This window comes from Prosopis cineraria, unplaced genomic scaffold (genome assembly GCF_029017545.1).
Source record: "Prosopis cineraria cultivar Desert tree isolate PC_DT_omini unplaced genomic scaffold, ASM2901754v1 PC6, whole genome shotgun sequence".
Classification (NCBI taxonomy): domain Eukaryota; kingdom Viridiplantae; phylum Streptophyta; class Magnoliopsida; order Fabales; family Fabaceae; genus Prosopis; species Prosopis cineraria.
In genome coordinates this window covers 3,928,331-3,950,184 of record NW_026555337.1, presented here as the reverse complement: position 1 = coordinate 3,950,184, position 21,854 = coordinate 3,928,331, and the positions used below count along the sequence as shown (strand labels likewise).

The 21,854-nt window shown below is 34.0% G+C and overlaps 2 protein-coding genes and 1 pseudogene across 4 annotated transcripts; 1 reads left to right on the top strand and 2 right to left on the bottom strand.

Moving 5' to 3' along the window:
• Positions 1-1,819: 1,819 nt before the first annotated feature.
• On the bottom strand, positions 1,820-3,336 carry LOC129314396 (uncharacterized; annotated as a pseudogene).
• Positions 3,337-4,279: 943 nt separating this feature from the next.
• Positions 4,280-6,567, bottom strand: LOC129312736 (uncharacterized). 3 transcript variants are annotated; one of them, XM_054955423.1, is made up of 5 exons: positions 6,215-6,567; positions 5,663-5,916; positions 5,342-5,553; positions 4,954-5,221; positions 4,280-4,843 (listed from the first exon to the last, which is right to left on the bottom strand). In XM_054955423.1, exons 2-5 carry the CDS (start codon positions 5,912-5,914, stop codon positions 4,553-4,555), a joined length of 1,023 nt encoding a protein of 340 aa, XP_054811398.1. In that variant the 5' UTR covers positions 5,915-5,916; positions 6,215-6,567; the 3' UTR covers positions 4,280-4,552. The 3 variants fall into 3 exon arrangements, with proteins under 3 accessions (XP_054811398.1, XP_054811399.1, XP_054811397.1); XM_054955424.1 differs by having other exon boundaries at positions 6,250-6,567; XM_054955422.1 differs by having other exon boundaries at positions 5,663-6,567.
• Positions 6,568-17,410: 10,843 nt separating this feature from the next.
• Positions 17,411-20,989, top strand: LOC129312755 (zinc finger protein WIP3-like). Its single transcript, XM_054955448.1, has 2 exons — positions 17,411-18,168; positions 20,005-20,989. The coding sequence occupies exons 1-2, from the start codon at positions 17,662-17,664 to the stop codon at positions 20,431-20,433; spliced, it is 936 nt and encodes a 311-aa protein (XP_054811423.1). The 5' UTR covers positions 17,411-17,661; the 3' UTR covers positions 20,434-20,989.
• Positions 20,990-21,854: the final 865 nt, after the last annotated feature.

Genomic DNA, 21,854 nt, shown 5'->3' with positions numbered 1-21,854 from the left:
TCAATCACATATCTTATAAATAAAATTAAAAAATCTTTCTTTCTCAGTTTTATAAATTTAGATGAACACCTGAGCCTGTAATTTTATGTCACTTATTATTAAAGTGAATAGATGGAAGCACAACTGGCAGACCAATCAATTATCCAGATAAATGCCACGTGTGGCCGGTACATGCTGGCCTAAACATGTCCTCGTCCTTCAAATTCTCAAATAAATGTCAGCCTTTAATAGTTTAAATTGAGAGAATTGGATGAAATTTCCATGTCCGCTAACTGAAGGGCTAAAATTTTAGACACAGGAAATGACAACTGATAACGCCTCACCTAATCTGATGCTCAGAAGTAGAGAAAAAAAAACAGGCTTAAAAGTTTTGTTTGAATAAGTGTTTAAATTTTAAAAACTATTTTTTTAAATAACAGGATTTAACAGTTAAGTCTTAATAAGGCCTGTAAAAAATTTTTTTAACTTAAGTGGTGATTTAAATTTAATTATATTATTTTTTTTAATAAAACATGCATTTGAAGTAAAAAGGGACCTGTTCACCTAAATTTTTAATTTTACACGCATTATATAATTATTCATTTTAATTTATTTTAAAATTAATTTAATATAATTTAATAAATATTAGTGTACAGTATAAATTTTTTAATATTTTTTATTTTTTATAATTATTATACTCGTGTATTTGTAAAAAAAATAAAACTATTTTTTATTAATATTTGAATTTTACTACTAAACTTTTAAATGTGTGTTATTTAATTTTTAAAAGATTATGAAAATTTTAATTTTTTTAATTCTAAAATATCTTAAATAATTTACAGTACTTAATTTTATTTTAATTTTTTAAAATAAAATTTATGGGCTCAACTTTAAATTTTTTAAATGAGAATTGGGTTTTAAAAAATGAATGAAAAATAAAAAATTTAAGTTTAAAAAATTATGTCTTGAGCCCGACCCACAAGGATTGAGTTGCCAGTTTTTCAGCTCTACTCAAAAGCCAGAGCGAGCGGCTACACATTCTGCCTCCGACAAACTCAAACATATTCCTAAATAGAAATTCCATTCCACTTACATTCCATGGACCATTCGAAATCATTGCAGAAACCCAGCTGCCACGTCCGTACTGCCTTCACCTCCTCACTTTTTGGTTTTTGCTGTTTGTATGTTTTAAACCCATCCCTCTTCTGCTTTTCAATTCTCCTCTGCCACATACATATTCCTAAGAAAAAAAACTAATTCTAATTTTATCTCTCCTGCTCTCCCTCACATCTACACACGCATGGATACACAAACCAATTTCTAACACATTTCCTCCCTAGCCTTTTTTTTTTTCAATGCTTATAATGTGTGTCTGTGTATAGATGTATAAAGTACATCTTAAAAACATGATTTCAATTTTTCAATACTTAAAAAATAGAAAAAATTTTGACCAGTGCAAAGTTCGAACTGATTCCCAATTTTACTCTCAATATAGGAGGTCAGTTGTCGATCCAATAAAATTAATCGACCAGTCATATTTGAATTTTTTTTTTTGACATTGATAATTTATTTCATATTCCATCTAAAAATTAAACAAATTTTTAATTTTACCCTTATTTAGACCCATACGGTGTAATTTTTTTTTTTTAAGAAAGCGGAACTAACATTAGTAAATGTAATATGAACAAGATGTAATATATTATATCCGATATCATGACTTATAAGAAGGACAATTTTCTTTTTTTGGACCGGAGATAACGAATGTGAACGGATGCAATATGTGTCTTTACCTTTTCAGTTTTTGACCGATCTTTATTAAAGTTAGTTCTGAAAATCAAAATTTATCAAAACTTAACATAGTATAATAACCATAATGAGTGAAACTCAGAAAACGATGCATCAGATCATCAGTTCACCGGAACACAAGATTGTGGTACAACAAGCAATTAAGTTGAAAGCAGCTGGAGAGAGGGTGGTTGTCCAAGCAAGAGCTGTCTGAAAATAGCTTCACATAAACCTGGTTCGTGAATCATGAGATGCCCACCATCAGCTACCTCAAAGTAGTTTATCCATGGAAGCTTGTTCGCCAGATATCGTTGCAGCTCATAGGGGACCAACTTATCTTCACGGCCCTGCCATAGATACACACGACAACCTTCTTTTTCTGGGAATGGATTCTTCATCTCCATAGGATCGAACTCCCACCTCCCAAAATGCACCCTCAGGTCCCTATGTAGCGATTCGAAATCACCTTGCTGCCTAATCTTATGCTGCAACACCTCCCACCAAAAAGAAAGAAAGAAAGAAAGAAAACCAACCTTTATTATGTTTCTCACAACACTGGGAGATGAAAAGAGCATATGCACGAAGTGATGAGAAATGAACCTCGTGAGGCATAGGTACGTGAGACATTTGCTTTATAGTTTGGACGTCTCGTCTGTTACCTAGGATTGGGTGTCCCTGCATTATGGAACAATAAGGGAAAATCTTTTGGGTCATCCACCAGTAGACTAGGCCAGGAGCATAGTGTGAAATTCTGAGTTTCCCTGATCCCTTTTCAGCTGCTTCTGGAATACCCTCTTCACCAATTCTGGATTAAAAGATGGCCACCAGAAATTTATCACAGGAACCACCAGTGTCACGCCGGCTAGCCTGTACGTACCGACCAAATTATCCTTTGATGATATTGACGTACATGTTATTTAATGAAAATAAAGGAGTCATAACATGATAAGAGAGAAAGCAAGCAGGCCTGTGTGGTATGTATTTGAGGCAAGCCCAGACAGCGTGTGTTCCAATGGAGAGACCAATGAGACAGAACTTTTGACCCAGTTCTAGCTTATCAGCCAATTCTTGGATATCAAAAGCTTCGGTCTTGACGGTGCGTTTTGGGTTGGGATCGCTTTCTCCATACCCTGCTCTGTCATAGGTCACTAAGTACAACCCCAACTCATCCAATACTTCCTGCAAGAAAATGGTGAGGCTATATTTGATCAAGCTGGTGATTAAAGCAAGAAAATACAGACAAGGAGGGTAAGTGTCTTGCTTGAGAAAGTGGCAAATAGAGGTCCTTGGAGCTGTTAAAGCCATGCACAAGTATGGCTTTGTGTTTGGCTAGCTTCTTAGGAACTCCTCTTTCTCTGTAAGCCAAATTCCTGCCATCACTGAGCTTGATTCTTGGTGAGGTCACAGGAGGGCCGTGTGGCGTCCCGCAGATTCTTGGTTCTGGTGGCCTCATCGACCTTTCATAGTATGCATATGTCAGAATTGTCACTAACAACGCAGATGCTGCCAGCATAAGCATTCTGAACCTTTCGTAAAATCAGTATCAATACAAGTCTTGTGAGAGCGAGACACAAGGTTTCAGTTATATCGCCTTCGTAGGTTTGATCTTTAGGTGTTGACTAGTCATCGAACACATTTTCAACTGCCTTGCAGTTGATAACTGCAACAACTTTTTACCTGCTGGCTCTGATATTTTTAGCTTCTCACGAGACATGTTTAACCAGCACCACAAAAAATTGATTAATTGCAAGCTTATCTTAATTAGGACAATAATTAACTCCTTTTAATCCACCATTGCTGTTTAGAAATGAATCGATCAATTAATTTCACACACAATACACACTCCCTCCAATCTTATTTATAGGACAAAGGAAAAAGATTTTTTTTTGGGTACCATTTATAAATTATATCATTAATTTTTTATCGCAAATTTTCACCTATATCTTTTATTTAATATTAGAGAGAAAAAATATGTTATAAATTATATACATTTAATAAAAATAAAGCTAAAAACTTGTTAACTTTTTACATAGAGACAATAAATTTTAAATTTTTCTTTAATTTCAGTTAACATCTTGAAGGTAACTCATAAATAAAAATAAAATGAATTATGATTTTTGGTAAGATGTCAAAATCACATTACTTTATTCACTCAACATTATTTAAAACTTCTGTCTTTTACTTCCTCCTCCCCTCCCTTTTTCTTTTTCTATATTATCGGGACCATTGCTGTAATTTAAAAATTGATAATTTGATTGATACTACTTGTTAAAAAAAAAAAAAAACTTAGTGACTAGTTCGTATCATATTTTTATGATGATTACCGGATTAAATTTTACAGACAGACATAGTTAATCATCTGCTATCTTGATACTTTGAATACATATGTATGATTTAAGACAGTCCTCTCCTCATAATTTACATCATATATCAGAATTGATTTTATTTTATTGTGTACTTTTACCCTTATCCGCAGAATCTCTTGGGGGAAAAAAACGATCACATGCACAAAATCTGAATGGAACAGAAAAAGTTGTGTACTCATCTTCCTCAAAATATCTGCAACTCACATGCAAAGCATTATTCAACTGTTACTGAAGAATGACAGAAGAACCACGTGTTCAACATCCTCCTAGTATCCCAAATCTCAAAGGCCAGCGATGATTAGAGCATCAATCTCATAAATGTCTGATCACTACAGCATGTTATTGAATTACATATCTGATAACTTTTCTCCTGAGCTCTGTTTAATGCATCTGCTTGCGTGCATATATTTAGGAGGAGGAAGTCAGGATAGCAAAAGATCTCTTACCACAGCATCGCAATGAATGTTCCTAAAGATTAGAAAATGGCCTGCTGCGGGAATCTCGTGATAATGAATCCATGGAAGTTTCTGCGATATGTATCGGTTCACTGTGTAGGGAATGACCCTATCTTCATACCCTTGCCATATGTGCACTGTACCTTCTTTTTCTGGGAATGGATTCCTGATTTCTATGGGACTGAATTCCCACCTCCCCAGTCCAGCAATCAAGTCTCTGTGCAAAGATTCATACTCTCCCTGTTGTGTTATCTTCTCCTGAACATAACCATATATGCTATTCACATCTCAGAGTTAAATGCCTACATAAACTTATGAGAATCACCTGTAATGACACTCACACACACACACACACACACGGGACCCACCTCACCAACACCAGGCTGCTGTGACAAGCTGTTCAAGCAGTCCAGATCGTCAGGACTGAAGACTGACATATTCCCTGTGAGGAAACTCAGTGAAGGGAACCATTTTTGGGACATCCACCAATATAACAACCAAGGGGCGTAATGAGCCACTCTGAAAGTCCATCGGTCTCTAGGAGGTAACCTCTTGAAGGCTTGTCTCAGTAAATCCCGAGGAAAACAAGACCACCAGTAGCTTACAAATGGAACCACCAGGGATGCTCCTGACAATCTGCCAAGCAAATAAATTAAAGATCATTGACAATCGGCAAATGACAACCTTAAACTTTAGTTTTGATTTTGTCCGTGAAAATTAGTGTGTCAGTTTAAGAGTCTGGAATAGCCATCATGCCTATGAGGAATGTATCTGAGGCAACCCCAAATAGGGTAGCTTCCCATTGAGACGCCCAGGACATAAAATTTAGCCCCGAGTTGCAGTTTATCAGCTAGCTCTTGAATATCATACGTTTCACTCTTCACTGTACGTGATGGGTCCGGATCGCTTTCTCCATATCCTGCTCGATCGAAGAACAGAAAATATATGCCAAGTTCATCTATGAGTTCCTGTAGCAACAAGCTCTATCAGATTTCTTCTCAGAGAATGATTCTGAAGAATGCTATATAATATATGTAATGTAAATTAGCGACGATACAAGATAACTAGAGTTCATACTTGGGACACAGGCAAGTTCAAATCTTTGGAAGAGGCAAATCCGTGGACCGCAATGATCTTGTACCTAGCCTCTTCCTTGGGAACTCCAAACTCCCTATAGGCCAAATGTCTGCCGTCACTGAGTTTCACCCTCGGCGACGTGATCTGAGGACCTCCCGGCGACCCGCAGAATTTAGGACGAGGAGGCCTTAGGGCCTTGTAAGTCAACCCTAGCAGACCCAGCACCACCGCTGCTGCAGCCGGATTCACCATTGCTGTAAAAGAAACAATTCAAATATGTTGGGAGTCGAGGAAGATTTATTCAGATTCATATTTGAAAAATGTATCATATAAATATGCAACTTCTCAGATTAAAACCTTCCGTGATAAGTTTACGAGTCATTTCTATTTATGTTAATATTCAAATAACAATAGATGAGTAACTTGTACAGGCATGCAGAAGAGATAACAGAGAATACGAAATCTGATATTCAACAAAAGCTTAGGGACCAGAAAAGCAAAACAGGGACAAAATAACAGAGTAGTATCTATGGACGCCCAGAATTGAAGCACCTTATAACGAAAACGGCATATAAAGGGGAAATTACGCTAGGTTAGTAAATTTCGCAAATAAAGATGGGCAGCGAGAGTATGTATCAGGGGATCAGAGGACCAGCACATGTCCTTTGAGAATCTAAAAGATTACAATGAATTTGAACCCAAATACACACGAGTTTAACAAGTAAAAGTTCATTATGAGAAACAGGCAAAAGCTCTGAAACTATGCAGGCAGCAAACGTGGAAGCAGTAAATCATCAAAGACGGTTCGGAGACGGTGAAATCAAAGGAGTAAATCTTGAAGCCAGAGCCAGCAAGAGAGCGTGAAAGCAGAACGAAGTAGTGAAAAGGGATCTGAAACGGACGGTTTTGATCGGAGCACATTACTAGATTACAGGTTGTTAAAAATACATTTAATGAAAATTCACTTTCAATATAAAAATTAATTATTATAATAAAATTTATATTCAAATATTTTTTAAAAATTAATTTAATACACTGAAAATTATTTAATTTATAATAATAAATATATTTTTAATATATAATTATAAAAAAATATGAATTTATAATAATTTATAATTTTTATTTATAAATATAATATATTTAAAATATTTTAAAAATGTGATAAAGATTTTAAATAACATAAATTTTAATTTATAATATTAAAAATTTAATATTTAATTACTTGTATTTTTAAAATTTAAAATTATTTTAAAAAATAAAAATTTATATATTTTTATTATATATTAATGTTAAAAATTAATATAATTAATTATTTAATTTATAATATTAAAAATTTAATACTTAATTATTATTATTATTAAAATAATAATTATCTTTTTATAATTATTTTTTTTAATAAAAATAAAAATTAAATTTTGAGTAATATGATCAAATAATATTTTATTTTTTAAATTTATTTTTTAAAAATTTTAAATAGTTATTAAAATTTATTTTTCACTAATGTTTGAATATATTTTTAAAATATTTTTTTAAATATTTTATTTAAATATGTTTAACTTTTTAAAAGTATAGTTTTATTTTTTAAACGTGAAACGCAAGAAAATCAAGCCGACGCTACGGCTGTTGGGACCGGCGAAGTGGAATCTTAGCACCATTAATCGATTTGATTGATGAAAGTGACAAATAAAACACTGCGACATATTCTCCTTGTGGCGTCAATCAGTCATACCCACCAGCATTTCCAAACGCAACCATTTTTTCCAGAGTAAGTGAAGGGAAAGCTAAAGGCAAATACTTTGTCCTGCCTCCAATATTTGCAGTCATGGAGCGTATGCAAAGAAAGAATTAATGATCTAGTTTTTATAATTTTAATTTAATTATAATTTAATTTTTTAATTTTAATTTATTATAATTCAGTTTTTTAAAGTTTTAATTTGGTTATAAATTAATGTTTGAATTTCACCTCTTACAATTTAATTCTTAAAGTTTCAACCTCTTAAATATTAATTCTTATATTTTAAAAAAATAAAATTTTAAAGATTAAAATATTTTAAAATTTAATATTTATAAATATTAAAAGGGTTAATAATTTAAGATATTAGTAACAAATTTTAAAATATTTTTAATCTTTAAAATTTTATTTTTTTTAAAATAGAAGGATTAATATTTAAGAGGTTGAAATTTCAAGAACTAAATTGAAAGTAAAATTTAAGGATTAATTTACAACCAAGATAAAATTTTAAGAATTGAATTATAATAGATTAAAATTTAAAAATTAAATTATAATTAAATTAAAATTATAGAGATTAGATGATTAATTTTTTCGCACGCAAGCATACGCAATTCATCGTGTTGATTGACTAGCAGTTCCTGCAAAGCAACGCGCTTCCAGTCGTCGTTAGCTTTTGTATGGGCCACAGTCAATTATCCATTGGTTGTTCGTTTGAAGGGAAGAAAGATTTTAAATGTACTTCAGGTCACAGATTTTGATCCCCGCACATGGAGTTACAACGCTTTTTTTTTTAAAAAAATTATTTAAGACAGTTTGACAACACTTAATTAAAATGAAAGCCTTCGTTTTTCTGTCTTGTTTTTGGTATGAAACTGGCTAAGAAGCCCAAGCTATACTATCAACTAGAAGTCAAACGGGGGCTAAAATATTGGGCCACCTTTTGAGTCTGCTTCCATTTTTAGCGTGATCCTCATTAAAATTATACCCATTGGAATTATTCTGCCGAATCTGCATTGTTCTCGGATTCTTCTCACTCTGAATATCTCCCAGTATCTCAAAGCAAGATTTATGCTGATTATTGCTAACGTCATTTTGTGATTTTCTCAGCCTTCTTGTTTTGGTCACAACTTTCCATTATGATTCCTCCGTTTGGTTGTTCCTCTCCGGTGCGTTCTCTATCGGGTCTTGTCGTCATTCTCCACCTCCTGGCTTATCAGTTCTTGCACCTGTTTGATTCCCTTTGAAGGGGCAGGCTTCCTTGATATAACCGTACCTGCCACAACAAAAGCAAAGATAATGAATACTTTCATATTCAATTTATTTTTTTATGAATTCAATACTGTAAGTAAGAACAAGAGGTTTAGAAAGATCTACTTCAACACAAGTTCTAGCAAACTTCCTTCTTTCCCGCAGAGTTGTAGAAAGGTCTACTTTTAGCGTCTTTCCCATCATGTTGCCCAATATGTGCCAAATTTTTGTCGTAATAAGGTCTCGAGAGATCAGGTAATCGTGCCCATAATGTTATGTGACTCAGCTTTTCATTGCATGGGTCAAAATCAGATCTCAAGTTGAGACCGATAGATAATTATCTAGTAGAACCCAGGCGCCTCCCGTTAATACTTCTCTATAATCATCTGCATCCTTAAACTGAACCAAAGAATAGTCATTAGGCATGTCGCTTGTTTTAATCCATCCTTTTGTAGCCCAAATCTGACTGAGCTTACCTTCTTATGAAGGACAAGGACAACGTTTTTCCCAGTAGTTTCACGATTAAAGCTAGTTTGAAAGGCTTAAATATCCTTTCTTTCTCCTCCTAATCCAAGGTGAAGTTCAAGCAGAAAGGAGAGAGGTCCACTTATTCGGATCCCGTACATTCGAGAAACTAATATCAGTACTCCCACAGTCAATGGTCTCATCTTCTGGTTCAGTATCTTCATGTATGTCATCCTCTTCCGTGCCGTTGTCCTCCGTGAGTTTGTTCTTGTACGAGATCATCCTTTCCAAGGCTTCCATCCACACCTCCACTCTAGGTACTCGAGTGACCGTTCTTGAGAATAGTCCATCTGCCTTGCGAACCTTTTTCTTGCTTCTTGTTAGTGCATCAGTTTCCTCCGTCGACGGCGGAGGTACGCTCGCTACAGAGGAACTGACCATTCATGCAATGCGAAACGGTCTTGTGTGGGATCTTAATGAAAGCATTTTAAATTCTAAAATTTCACTTCAGACCAAGAATAGTGAAGTAAAATTAGAATGTTGAGAGAAATGATAAAATTAATTTTTTTTTATTTTTTTTTAAAAAAACTACTTCAAATTTTCCTTTCCTTGATTCTCTTTCTCAAAACACTGATATCTAGAAGGAGAAATTGCAGAGAGAGAGATCAATCGCTAGGGAGGCAAGTTTAGTAAGACTAACGGAGGAGGAAGAGGGTACTATTACCTGTGAAAAAGAAGCGATGAATATGAAGCAAGGTTATGCAAGAGGAGATAAAGACAATGACGTCGATTGAGGGAAAATGTGGAAGAAGAGAGCGGCAATGGGTTTAACGGGTTCCATTGCATTAGTAAAAACACGGCTAGATTCTCAAAATCTTATTGGAGATCTCGTTTCTTTTTGAAAAAATACATATAAATCTGCATTTTATTTTCAATCTGAAGCATGTATGGAATTGGGTTTTGCACAAAGGGAATATCAATTGGGTTTGAATCTGAAGCATGTATAAATCTTCCTTTAAGCAAACCCAATTCTATACATGCTTCAGATTCAAAACAAAATGAAGATTTATATGTATTTTTTTGAAAATAAATGAATAAAGACAGAACATGATCCAACGTGGCCATTGTCTACTTGACCAAGACTCGAGCTACGCAAAGCGAAGAAGGAAATAAGTCGAGAGGGGAGAGCTTATTCCAAATCCAAATTCTCATTTTCCACACAAGCACAAAATTGAGACAACCACTTCTCGCTTTGATTGCGCTCTCAATGGTTGCTGATTCCTCTCGTAGTAATGTGATGACAAGAGGATTAAATGCCAACGGGTGGATTTTGATATATTAGTAATATTTATCGCAACAAGAATATTAAACATTCGAGAACAAGATTCAAAGCAATATTAAAGCGGTCCTCCTCCATTATTTTGCCAAGCTTGCCTCCGAGGACGATCAATCTCTTTGCAACTCCTTCTTCTTAATATCAATCAAATCGAGGAAAGTGTTCTGAGCGAGGAAGGAAATTTAAAGAAGTTTTTTCTTTTAAATTTAAGAAAAGGTTAATTTGATTATTTTTATTAATATTTTAATTTCATTTCACTATCGTTGGTTGGAAGTCAAGTTTTAGAATTTAGAAGGTCTTCTTTTTAATTAAATATGGTCAAGGGAATGTATAAACTTGATGGATGAATTGAAGCTGGACTAACCAAGAAACTTTTTTATATGGATGTTTTAACTTGAGATGCATGTTCAAATATTCATAACTCCTTCCACGGGAACAGATTGGTAAGTATATATAAAATTTTTAATGATGAACCTAATAAGTGAGAAAAAAGTAAGAAGAAAAAGGTGGGGTCCCAAATTGCAAAGCAGCACAAATGATGGCAGGGCACACAGGGAAGAGGGAGAGAGGGATGTGATTATGATCAACGAGGTGGTTTCTCTCCATTATATTTTTCCTTTACTACTTCTTCGTTGCAATCTAAACCATTTGAATCAAGTCTATATTTTTTGAAATTGTCAAATATAAATCGCCAAATTCAATTTAAATGTTCAGATTTGTGGCCTCCTCTACTCTCCTCTACAAAGAGTAAATCCAACTCCATGAACAAAGATGAAGCAGAAAGACGTAGAAAGATGTTCCCACATGATGACGACAGAATTAGGAACCTACGACTACCACAAAACGTGCCTGTATGGATATGCATTCTCTGGGGCCTCTTTTTGATTGGTCTCTTTAAGTCTTAGGCCCCCTTTTATGCGTAGTTATTGTGGATACACTCCGTTAGATTGGATGGAATTGTGGAATATAATTTTTTTCCACACTCATTATATATTAAGATTGATTTTATCTTATGGCTTTAATTTTGTGACTTGATTGAATTGAAAAAGAATTCCAGCCAAAGCAGCCATCAGATGGCATATACATTACATCCTGCATTATTTCAAAACTAACTCTCTTGGCAATTAAATGATGACGATATTGGAGATCTGCATTTTCAAGCAATCGGAAGAAAGAAATATCCAAAATATTGGAGCCTAAGCCCGATTTATGGCCCAAGTACATAGTGACTGTTTGAATACTTGTATATGGGCCTAAGCCCAATATTGTAGACCAGTGGGAGAACCCAAAGTGTATATTTTACTAAAGGGAGAATGACAAATAAATCCCTCTAAAATAGAGAAATGTCAATTTGGTAATGTAAAATATGAAAATGCTGTCTAAATTTCAAGGGACATAATTTTATTAAATTTTTTGATGAAGTGACAAAAATACCCCTTCATTAAAAAAGTGTGACAAAGTTTTTATCATTCACAATTTAATTTATTTTTTAAAATTCATAGTTCTAATTTAGCAAATAACTAAAGTCATTTAGATATTTATAACTTTTTTCACCATTTTTCTTTAATCAAAAAACTGAAATAATTTTTTTTTTTCGTTTACAACTTTGGTTTTAAAATTCATAAGTTTGATTCAATAAATTATTAAAGTGGTTTAAGCATTCACAACTTTCTTTCATGATTTGTCTTCAATTTTTTTAATTAAGAAGTTTTTTTTATCATTTTATAAAAACTTTAATGATGATTAAATTCCTTGAGACTTAGAAATATTATCACATTTTGTGAGATCAAATTATTATTTCTCTATTTCAAAGAAATTTATTTGTCATTCTTCCTTTATTTTAGGTTTTTTCATGATCCTCTAGAATTGATTATCTAAACAAAAAGAAAATGTACTCTGAAATTAGGGGGAAAATAAAATGCATCAAAAAATAATTTTATTGAGATTGTTACTCCCTCCGTTCAAAAATGTAAGGTATTTTTAATCGAATCTCATCCTCCAATAAAGTAGTTACCTACTTTTTAATTAACCTTATCTTTCTATGTTTACCTCTATTAAATACTTTAAACTCATTATCAAGAGGGGCACTTTTGAAAAAAAAAAAGCAATAATTATACTTCAAAAGATTAAAAATGCTTTATATTTTTGAACATTCAATTACTCAAAAAATATTTTATATTTTTTAACGAAGAAAGTATATTTTATATCTTTGTCGCTTTAAATATGGGTGGTAATGAGGTTTTCATCAAAATGAATAGAAAAAGGTCTAAAGCATATGTGATGTAGGGAGGGTTTGTACCCGCCAAAATTGTCTCCATGATTGCTCTACGCTTGGATTGGTCTTTAATGGAACTATTTCTTTCAACATCAGTACGCCACCAACCATGAAAGTGGAATTAGAGAATTATAAAAATTAAGAATCTGGAAGACGATAATTAGTGTAGACTTAATCAAGAACATACATACGCGTAAGCACAAGGTACCGGGTAAGAGCCGCAGTTGCGAGTTGATACTTCACATTAACCCAAGGAACAAGTTATTCCATTCATTTCATGAATCTCAATCACCTATATTTTCTAAGTCGGTAGTTATAAAAAGAAATATTTCAGGCTATCAATGATGAAAGACTTGGAAAACACCAACAACGCTAGACCATACATTCAATGAATAGTACAAAGGGCGACTTATTTGAAATTAATGAAATGATTCGTTAATCAAGTCCCTGGTTGGTATTCTCCCACATTCACTATATAACCCAACGGCTCAAAACCGCCATGCCAGAAGAACAAATGAAAATTTAGGGTCAAAGTCAATTACGCACCCATTCTCATATACAAAAACTTCTACGCCTGCTTGACCAAGTAAACGCCAAAACACACAGAAATATATAGAAAATCCATCATGATGATGATGATGATGATCATGATAAGAGTCATAAGAGTGCATAATTACGTTATTCCCTCCTCGCTAATTGTAACTTTGGAATGTCTTGTAAGTAACTATACATGTCACCCATTAATCAAAATCAAATTCCTTGACCTACCACCATGATGTAAGATTATCATGTCACGTTAATTCCGCCATACCTTCTCTTTTCCTTCAAGTGCATCCACATACAATGAATAGTATTCAGCTCAAACATTTAAATTTAAAAAAAAATAATTATTTAATTCTTATATTTTTAATTCGATTATAACCCAGTCCCTAAATAAAATGATGCGACTCATTGGCCCTTATAATTTAACCTTGTCACAACTCATTGATGCCTGAACTTTGATTTAATGTAATACAATGCTATTTAAAACTAGTTGGTAAATGTGTGTGTCTATATACATGAATGTATGTATGCATGCATTCACACTTCTGGGAACTGGGTTGCAATGTAGCAGAAAAGTATATGACTGGGAACAAGAGCGGTATGGAATACCAAAACGTATGGGGGAGATGCAATGTAAATAATTCTAATGTCGTGTTGGGTGGGTTTTTTGGTAATCCCAGAGACCAATAATAAGTTAAATTAGAAACAGTTTAGAGCAATGAAATTCTTTCTGCATTTGATGGCTTGTTTGAAAGCACAAGGAGGTTCATCATTAATGGCAAGAACACGAACTTATTAATCTCTCTTTTTTCTTTCCTCCACCAAAGACGACCCGGTCCTTCAATTGCGGACTACCTTTTTTTTTTTTTTTTGAAGATCAAACCCAAATCTGGCTTCCTTCAATTTCAGCTATTATCACGAAGTGTTTTACATGTTACGTTTCCCCATTCTGTACTACTAAGGTCTCCATGTTTGGTTTGATATTCTTTGAAATTATCACGTAAATATGACAAAATTATCGCGGAAAACTATTCAGACGCCATGACATATCAATAAAATTAATATAATTTTAAGAAAAAAATAACCTTTTAATCCTTTAACTTTTGATTCAATTGTAACTCAATCCCTCAACTATAACTCATTGTGACTCAATCCCTCCACTTTTGACTCAATTCTTATTTTTCAATTTTTTTAAATTATACTTATCAAATAAGAAGAATAAAATAAATACTCATATATTGCTTTAAAATATCATTCTCTTACTCTTTGATGTAGGATCTAAACTAATATGAAATAAGAAAAATTAACAAAAGTTGCAATACTGAATTATAAGTGAGTTTAAAGTTGAGGAAATAAATCATAGACAAGTCATAAATGAGGAACTGAGTCGCAGCGAGTCATAGTTGAAAAATTAAAAGATTAATTTTTTCTAATTTTAAATAAAATTTATCTTCTTAGACATTGATGTATCAAAATCAAACAGATCTATAGTTTAAGTCAGTCAAATGACATTCAATTCGAAAGAAACTCCATTCTGGGAATTCTATAAAATTTTTAAGCCTTAGAAGTTTAGTGTGTGTCTGTATCCATTACAAATATTCAGAATTCAATATTTTCGGCCAAACAAAGACCAATATTTATACATACGTACCCATGATATGACTTTAATAGTGAAGTAGGAAAAGTGGAAGAAAAAAAATAATTTAATTACCATTGAAAGCATTGCAAAGGCAAAAAGAAAGGGCCGGAGGTGAGGATAAGCCATGAAAATATCTTTATTACCCATCATGGATTTGGTGAATGAGCTAGTAGGTAAATAAATAGTGAAGTTAAAATGAATGGTAAACTATAATGCACCCATTTTTACGGCATATTATTACGGCTTCTCGTGGTAATTATTTTATTTACTTTAACAAGTGTCTTTAATTAAAAGTGGAGAGAAAATTTAAAAGGTGGATGAATATATATCCAAATGGGGATATAATATATAAAATCATGGTTCCACATGTACATATCCAAGGTCGATAGGAAGCAGAAAAGAAATGAAATTAATAAAGCGTCATGTAGTTCTATCATAATCTGCAAAAGTTTGTCTACCACTAACCTCTTATATTCCAAATAAACTAAATTAAACCAAAAGGTGACAAATGATTTTAATAAAGGTATTGTCACGGGGAGTTTTCTATATGGGACATAGCTTCATAAAGGTCTCAGCTGCTTAAAACCTACCACTTCTTAATATAATTCTAGCTACTAGCTACCACCACTGTGTGGTTACTTAGCTAACCCTAGCTAACTTTTACTTTTTTCACTTGTCAAAAACAACTGGAATTTTCTTTTAGCAGACAAACAGATTCATTTTGATTTTTTCACTTTATTCAGTAGTTAGATTGTCAATAAAAAAGCCTTCATCGCAATGTTTATCCTCGTGAGAAAACAACAGAGATTTTTATCCCCATCTTTCAATTCGAGCGTGCATGATAATATAACAAAAACCGGTTAGAGATTTTGATTGATGGGAGCTAATTTTATTTATTATTATTATTATTATTTTTTGATTCAGCATCTTCGCCTTTGGAAGTGACACTGATTATTATTTCGGGTCGAAGGTAGATGAACACATTAAGAAAAGTAAAGTTCTCCCGACTCCTGTTTTTTTTTTCCTTCAAAAAATTCAAGCTCAAGATTTTTCTGAACAAAATCTGAACCACTCATCGATCACTCACATCAACATGAAGTGAAATTAATTTTGACCAAAAAATTAATCCGCAGAATACAGTCCAGGCATGTATATATGAGCTTGAAATGGACTTCAATTATATAGAGAAATTGTTTCACATCTCAGAGTGTGAAAAGGTTGAAAACGGTGGAAAAGGACTGGTGATACTGAATCATATATTGACGGTACACACACACACACACATCTGTCGGAAACAAGTGAACTAGGTTAATAAAAGAGACGAAAAAGGAGCCAAGGATATGCGAATTCGCCTACCAAGTTCTCGGCTCTCACAATTATTTTGTCAGTGAATAGCAAGTTTTGTCACCATGAAATACACGCACACGTACGATATGTTCACAAGTTTTTCTATATGATTAATTAATTTGTGTTAATCAAATTTTGAAAATTTTTGGTGATCGGCGTGATGATCTGATGATTCCTATATTTTCTTTGAAAAACCACCACATATATTTGTGAGAACGACGTTTTACTTACGCATCTGATGGTGTCATGCTCATGTATTAGAATATGAAAGAAAAATCACTATATGGTCAAGTTTATAAGTATGAAAAGCATTCAGTGTGCTGCCTGATGAATTATGACCCGTGTGTTCCCATAAATTTATTACACGACATCTAAACTCACTGATCTTTCTTGTGGTGTCCAAAGTCTTCCGCATATGTAGTTCCTGATGAGGATTATTGATATATAATTGACTTTATGAAATTTTCGTTGAAAAAAGTTGAATCCTATTCAAATTATTTGTGATTTTAAGAAGTAGCCGATGCAGATATAAATTCCCTTTTGCCCTAAAATAAGTCCAAGACATGATCAACAACAAGAAGTTGATTTTTTCAGGGAATTTTTTTTGTTTTGTTTTTTTTTGAATAATATATATTAAAACTCAAGTTGCAGCAACATATCACGCATGCATGCCTCAAAAATTAGGCCTCATTTAATTATTAATTATTTTCTTAAATTATTATATTGTTGACTAATTAATTATTCGGAGGTTCCGAAAATACATGGAGCAAACCTTTTTAGACAACATTCTGTCCAGGGTCCTTGTTAATTCTTGCGTTCAACATATTTAAATGTCTTATAAATGTAATTCTCCTTTTAGGTATTGACCAAATGTGCCGTCTTTGCTTTGATCATCTTGTTAATTGAGTTCATGGGCATATAACGTCAAACTTGTGGGAGAAAATGGGCGCAGATACGGGTCAAATTCCATTACAATTTTCTTGAAAGAGAAAGGGAATTAATTAAAGCAAACCATTAACCCAACATACAACATATGTACCCTAGCTCATTCACATTACAGATTTATGGATCGACTGTATGTATAATGACCTCAGACTATTCTAGGATTCCCTTCTATTAATTGGGCGAGTCCAATGTTGAATGTCACTTTCTATACCCTACCATTTAGTCTCCTCTCTCTTTTCTCTTCCCTTAAAAGAAACAATGGGAGAAAGTAATGGTTAATTTTTAAAAAGCCACTGCTTTGGTCGATAATTATATATCAAAAGCTTTTTTCTTTTCTTTTCTTTTTTTTTGGGAGGCAAGTGCAGGCTAGCTACCTTTCTCACATAAAGTCTAAATATCGGCTCTTTTGCGAGGAGAGAATTTCACCAATCCAATCCATAGGATCAGGGAACTGATCTGTGTGAAGAACATGGGTCTGAGAGATCAGTACTGCAATGTGCAAGATAAGACTAATCCCTACTTTCATGCTTCTCCAACTTTCATAGAATGGCTCAAACCATCATCATCATCTTCTTCTTCTTCTGATGAGACTTGTCAAAACGAGGTCGTTCGGGAGACTATCCAGTTTTTGCCTCCATCGAAAGATTTGGAAGTTGGAAGGGAAAAGGAGGTGTTTGGGTCAGTGAAAGAAGAGAAGGTACTGCTGGAGCAAGTGGGGGTGGCTTTGCACATTGGGTTACCTACCAATTATACAGAATACAGTGATGGGGCTGATGTGAAGAAGAAGGTGATTGATGTTAAAGAAGAAGATGAGGAAGAAGAAGAAGAAGGCATGATGATGATGAAGAGAAGCTTCCATGGATTTAACCAGGAGAGAAGGTTCTGGATACCAACTCCTGCACAGATCCTTATTGGGCCGATGCAGTTTGCTTGCTCCATATGCAGCAAGACCTTCAATAGGTATAACAACATGCAGGTAATTAAGCTTGTCCTTCTCAGCGTTTTATCCTCAATTTATGAAGGTGTCCAATGCAACTACTATTCGCATCTTAAATTTATTGCCTTTTTAGCTATTATATTATTCTTGGGTGAGAACTTAAAACAGAATGTCGCTTATAGGAATAATTCAGAATCAGGCATCTAATTATTAGCATCTAGCTATGTATTTTAGTTTGAAGCGAAAACCATCCACATGCTTTCCTTATTCATAAACTATATCTAATAGTTTGCACTTCAGTAGATCATGTGAATACAAAAGTATTTTATCTTGTCCTTACCCTCCCATTTTAGAGAAGCTGGTTCGTATCTATTTCCTTTTATATTGAAGCCCCTACTCAACTCACGTGATCTAGCTTCATGTTGCCTAAAGCATGGATCCCTTTATACGGCATGAAAAAATTTGTCTTCTCCAAATTGGATCACGCACCCGTGCAATGAGATCAAGATAATTACACTTTAATTATAACCTTGGATCCAAATTTATTCCAGGATTATTTGACAGCAATGGTCTTGTGGAATAAAATTGGGGTAAAGTATGGGTAGAATTTATGATTTCAAACTCTCTTAAAATATAAAAAAGAATATGCATGTCAGAGTGGTTTCTTTACTTCTTCCTCCTCTTTTGGGGTCAAACTGTAAGATCTTACAGAAAAATTAAGAATTTTCATAGAGTTTGAATATTTCAGAGTATTATTCTCTACCTAATGTAGCATTTTAGTTTTCTTCATCAGGTACATGGATATCTCCCATGCATGCATGCATGATGAGTACAATTGGTTCTTGGTAGCTATTGATCTACATAAATCATCTATAATATGTTATATCGTATAATTAGTATGCACGTGCTTTAAATTGGTGTTTTACATTATATATGATAATCAAGCACTCGCACATCATGATCAAAGAAAAATATTGAAGCATATAAAGGCTGCTTGATGACCCTCCCTTTTGCTTCTCGCTTTCAGAAGTTTGAGCGAGATCATGGCCTACGTACTGCCACTCTCTTACTTTGTTTCTTTTAGCATATATAAAAGATCCTTTTGTTCCGCAACATGTCAAAGAAAATTTACTCAAGTTTTGGTGTTTGTTCCTTTCCCGAGATTGCCCTTTTGGGGCAGAGCAGTCCTCAGAAGGAATAGCACAGGAATGCTAATAATGGATGGCCCAAGAAAATCACAAGCTAGATCAAATAGCAAAGTTTCCGGAGCAATGGACAAAAAGTTTAGAAAAATATTCAAAACCTTTGCATTCTCCATCTGCAGATTTTTCAAACTTCTGCAGTTAGAGGGATACCTAGTGGCAAAGAATTCAGCATGATTATCTAGGGGCTAGGGCTATATAGCCGAAGCTTTTTGACTAGTGTTTGACTAGTTAGACAAATTAACCTCGTCACTAAAAAGAATTTATTCAAAAAACTTTTAATTTAAGACAATTATCAAAACATTTTTCAATAAAACTCCAATTATTTAGCATAATTAATTTGGTCCTCAAATCTTTCATAAATTGAACAAGTCTAGAAATATTTTGAAAAGCAACATAGAGATTGTGAGTTACAGTACATTGCTTTTGATCAGTCATACATTAGCAGGGTACAAGAAATTGGAGGCCCTGATTTCAAGATTTCGATCAAATTCAGTTGGAAAATATCAAACTGTATAATCCAGGCCTGATTTTTGTTTTGATTCGTTCACCCTTTCATACTGATAAATGAGTAACATGCAGGATACGAGTGAGTAGATTAGAGAAGTAACCATGCTTTACGTGTTACTATACCTATCGCCTAACACTAATTTTTCCTGATCCATTTTTTCAGATGCATATGTGGGGGCATGGGTCCGAATTTAGGAAAGGACCAGACTCTCTAAGAGGAACACAACCAGCAGCAATGCTGAGGCTACCATGTTATTGCTGTGCTCATGGCTGCAAGAACAACATCAACCATCCGAGAGCTAAGCCACTCAAGGACTTCAGAACCCTGCAGACCCACTACAAGAGAAAGCATGGCTCCAAACCCTTCATGTGCAGAAAGTGTGCCAAGACTTTCGCTGTCAAAGGAGATTGGAGGACTCACGAGAAGAACTGTGGCAAGTTGTGGTATTGCACTTGTGGTTCAGATTTCAAGCACAAGAGATCCCTCAAGGATCATATTAGGTCATTCGGAAAGGGTCACAAACCCCATCCTTCTCTTGAAGGTTTTGAGAAGGACTCGGAAGAAGATGAAGTTGTTACTACTCACACATAATCTAACTCATAGTTTAGGTGTTTGCTGTCAAATTTACACGTGTTGAATTTACATTACAGAATTTGACAGCAAACACCTAAAGAACTTAATTTACTTCGAGTCTTTGCCCTTAGTATTATTATTACGAGGCTTGTTCTTAAGCTTGTGCTCAGTAACAAAAAGTTCTCTTGAATGGAAGTGCTGAGGCGTGACCATAGGGATCGGTTTGCTAGGGAGCACTTGTTGGGTGATGACGAGCAGCTAGCTAGCTAGAAGGATCGATATATAGAGGTTTGCTTTGTGGTGATTATAATAAGATGGCCATTACCTCTTAAGTGATGAAGTAGATGAATTTTCTTCTCACAAGAACAGGAAGAAGTAGGTGTTTGGAGAGTATTTATCTGTAACCTCTTCACTATGGGGAAAATTTATCCGCTTCATTACTAAATGGTAATCACCATTGGAGGACTTTAATTTGTTGTCACAATCTATATAACTTTGTTTGTTCTTATGGACTTGACCTGCAGATTGCTATACATAGAGAGAGCATTGTGGTTTTAATTTATTTCTATACAAAGCCTGATCTTAATCTAGCTCATGCACCAAATGCATGTGAAACCAATATGCACATTTCGTGGCGTTTAATTGTGTGTAATAAATGTTGAAAAGTTTATTAGTTTCTGTTGTCCCTACGCAGTCGGTAATTCAAACTCAACAAAAGTTTGGGTGCAGAGAAAAGCATTTATTAGACATAATTAAGATGACAACATTATTAGAGATCATAACAACTAGCGCTTGGTGATGAGTTCAGAATCTATGCGACATAAAATGAGAATGGGTAATTAATGGATAAAGAGACTAGCTAGCAAGAGAGAGAGAGTGTGTGCGCGAACGTAATGGCTTGATTATATTATAGCAGCCCCTATTTTCAAAGGCAAAGTGGTGGGACGCGAGTGAGAGTCTATTCTGGAGGGCTCCAGCTCACCAAACCATATCATCATGTAGGGAGATAATTGATTACTCAATATTAATTAAAAGCATTGAATTAAGTAGGAACAATTAATTCTCTGTCTCATGCTTAATCCGATGATTAACTGATTGAAATATGAACTCCCAAAATGGTGATTAACATCCTTAATTATTACACCCATGTTTGAAAAGAGAGAGCATGCGTACCAATGCAAAAAGGACCTACTTTTCTGAAAGATGACATGGTGATGCTTACACGTGAGGAAGAACAGAGAGAGGAAATGATCAAAGGGTTAATTTGAAAACAGATATGGGTTTAGTTGAGATTGACCGGATCATACAAAAGAAGAAGGAAAAAAGAGGCGTGTTTGGTTTGTGAAGATAAGGGACCTCCACCATGTTTTGTCGGGTGAAAAAAGATCCCAACCACCATCTATGGCTGCCCTGATTTAGCAGTCTAATTAACTATTATC

Bases quoted from the DNA above. Each gene is read 5' to 3' on its own strand.
- LOC129312736 (XM_054955422.1), bottom strand. From the start codon at position 5,914: ATGGTGAATCCGGCTGCAGCAGCGGTGGTGCTGGGTCTGCTAGGGTTG. The intron at 5,222-5,341 runs GCATGATGGCTA...TTTGCTTGGCAG, and splicing joins CTCAGATACATTCCTCATAG to ATTGTCAGGAGCATCCCTGG. The intron at 4,844-4,953 runs GTGGGTCCCGTG...GGTTATGTTCAG, and splicing joins AGCAGCCTGGTGTTGGTGAG to GAGAAGATAACACAACAGGG.
- LOC129312755 (XM_054955448.1), top strand. From the start codon at position 17,662: ATGGGTCTGAGAGATCAGTACTGCAATGTGCAAGATAAGACTAATCCC. The intron at 18,169-20,004 runs GTAATTAAGCTT...CCATTTTTTCAG, and splicing joins ATAGGTATAACAACATGCAG to ATGCATATGTGGGGGCATGG.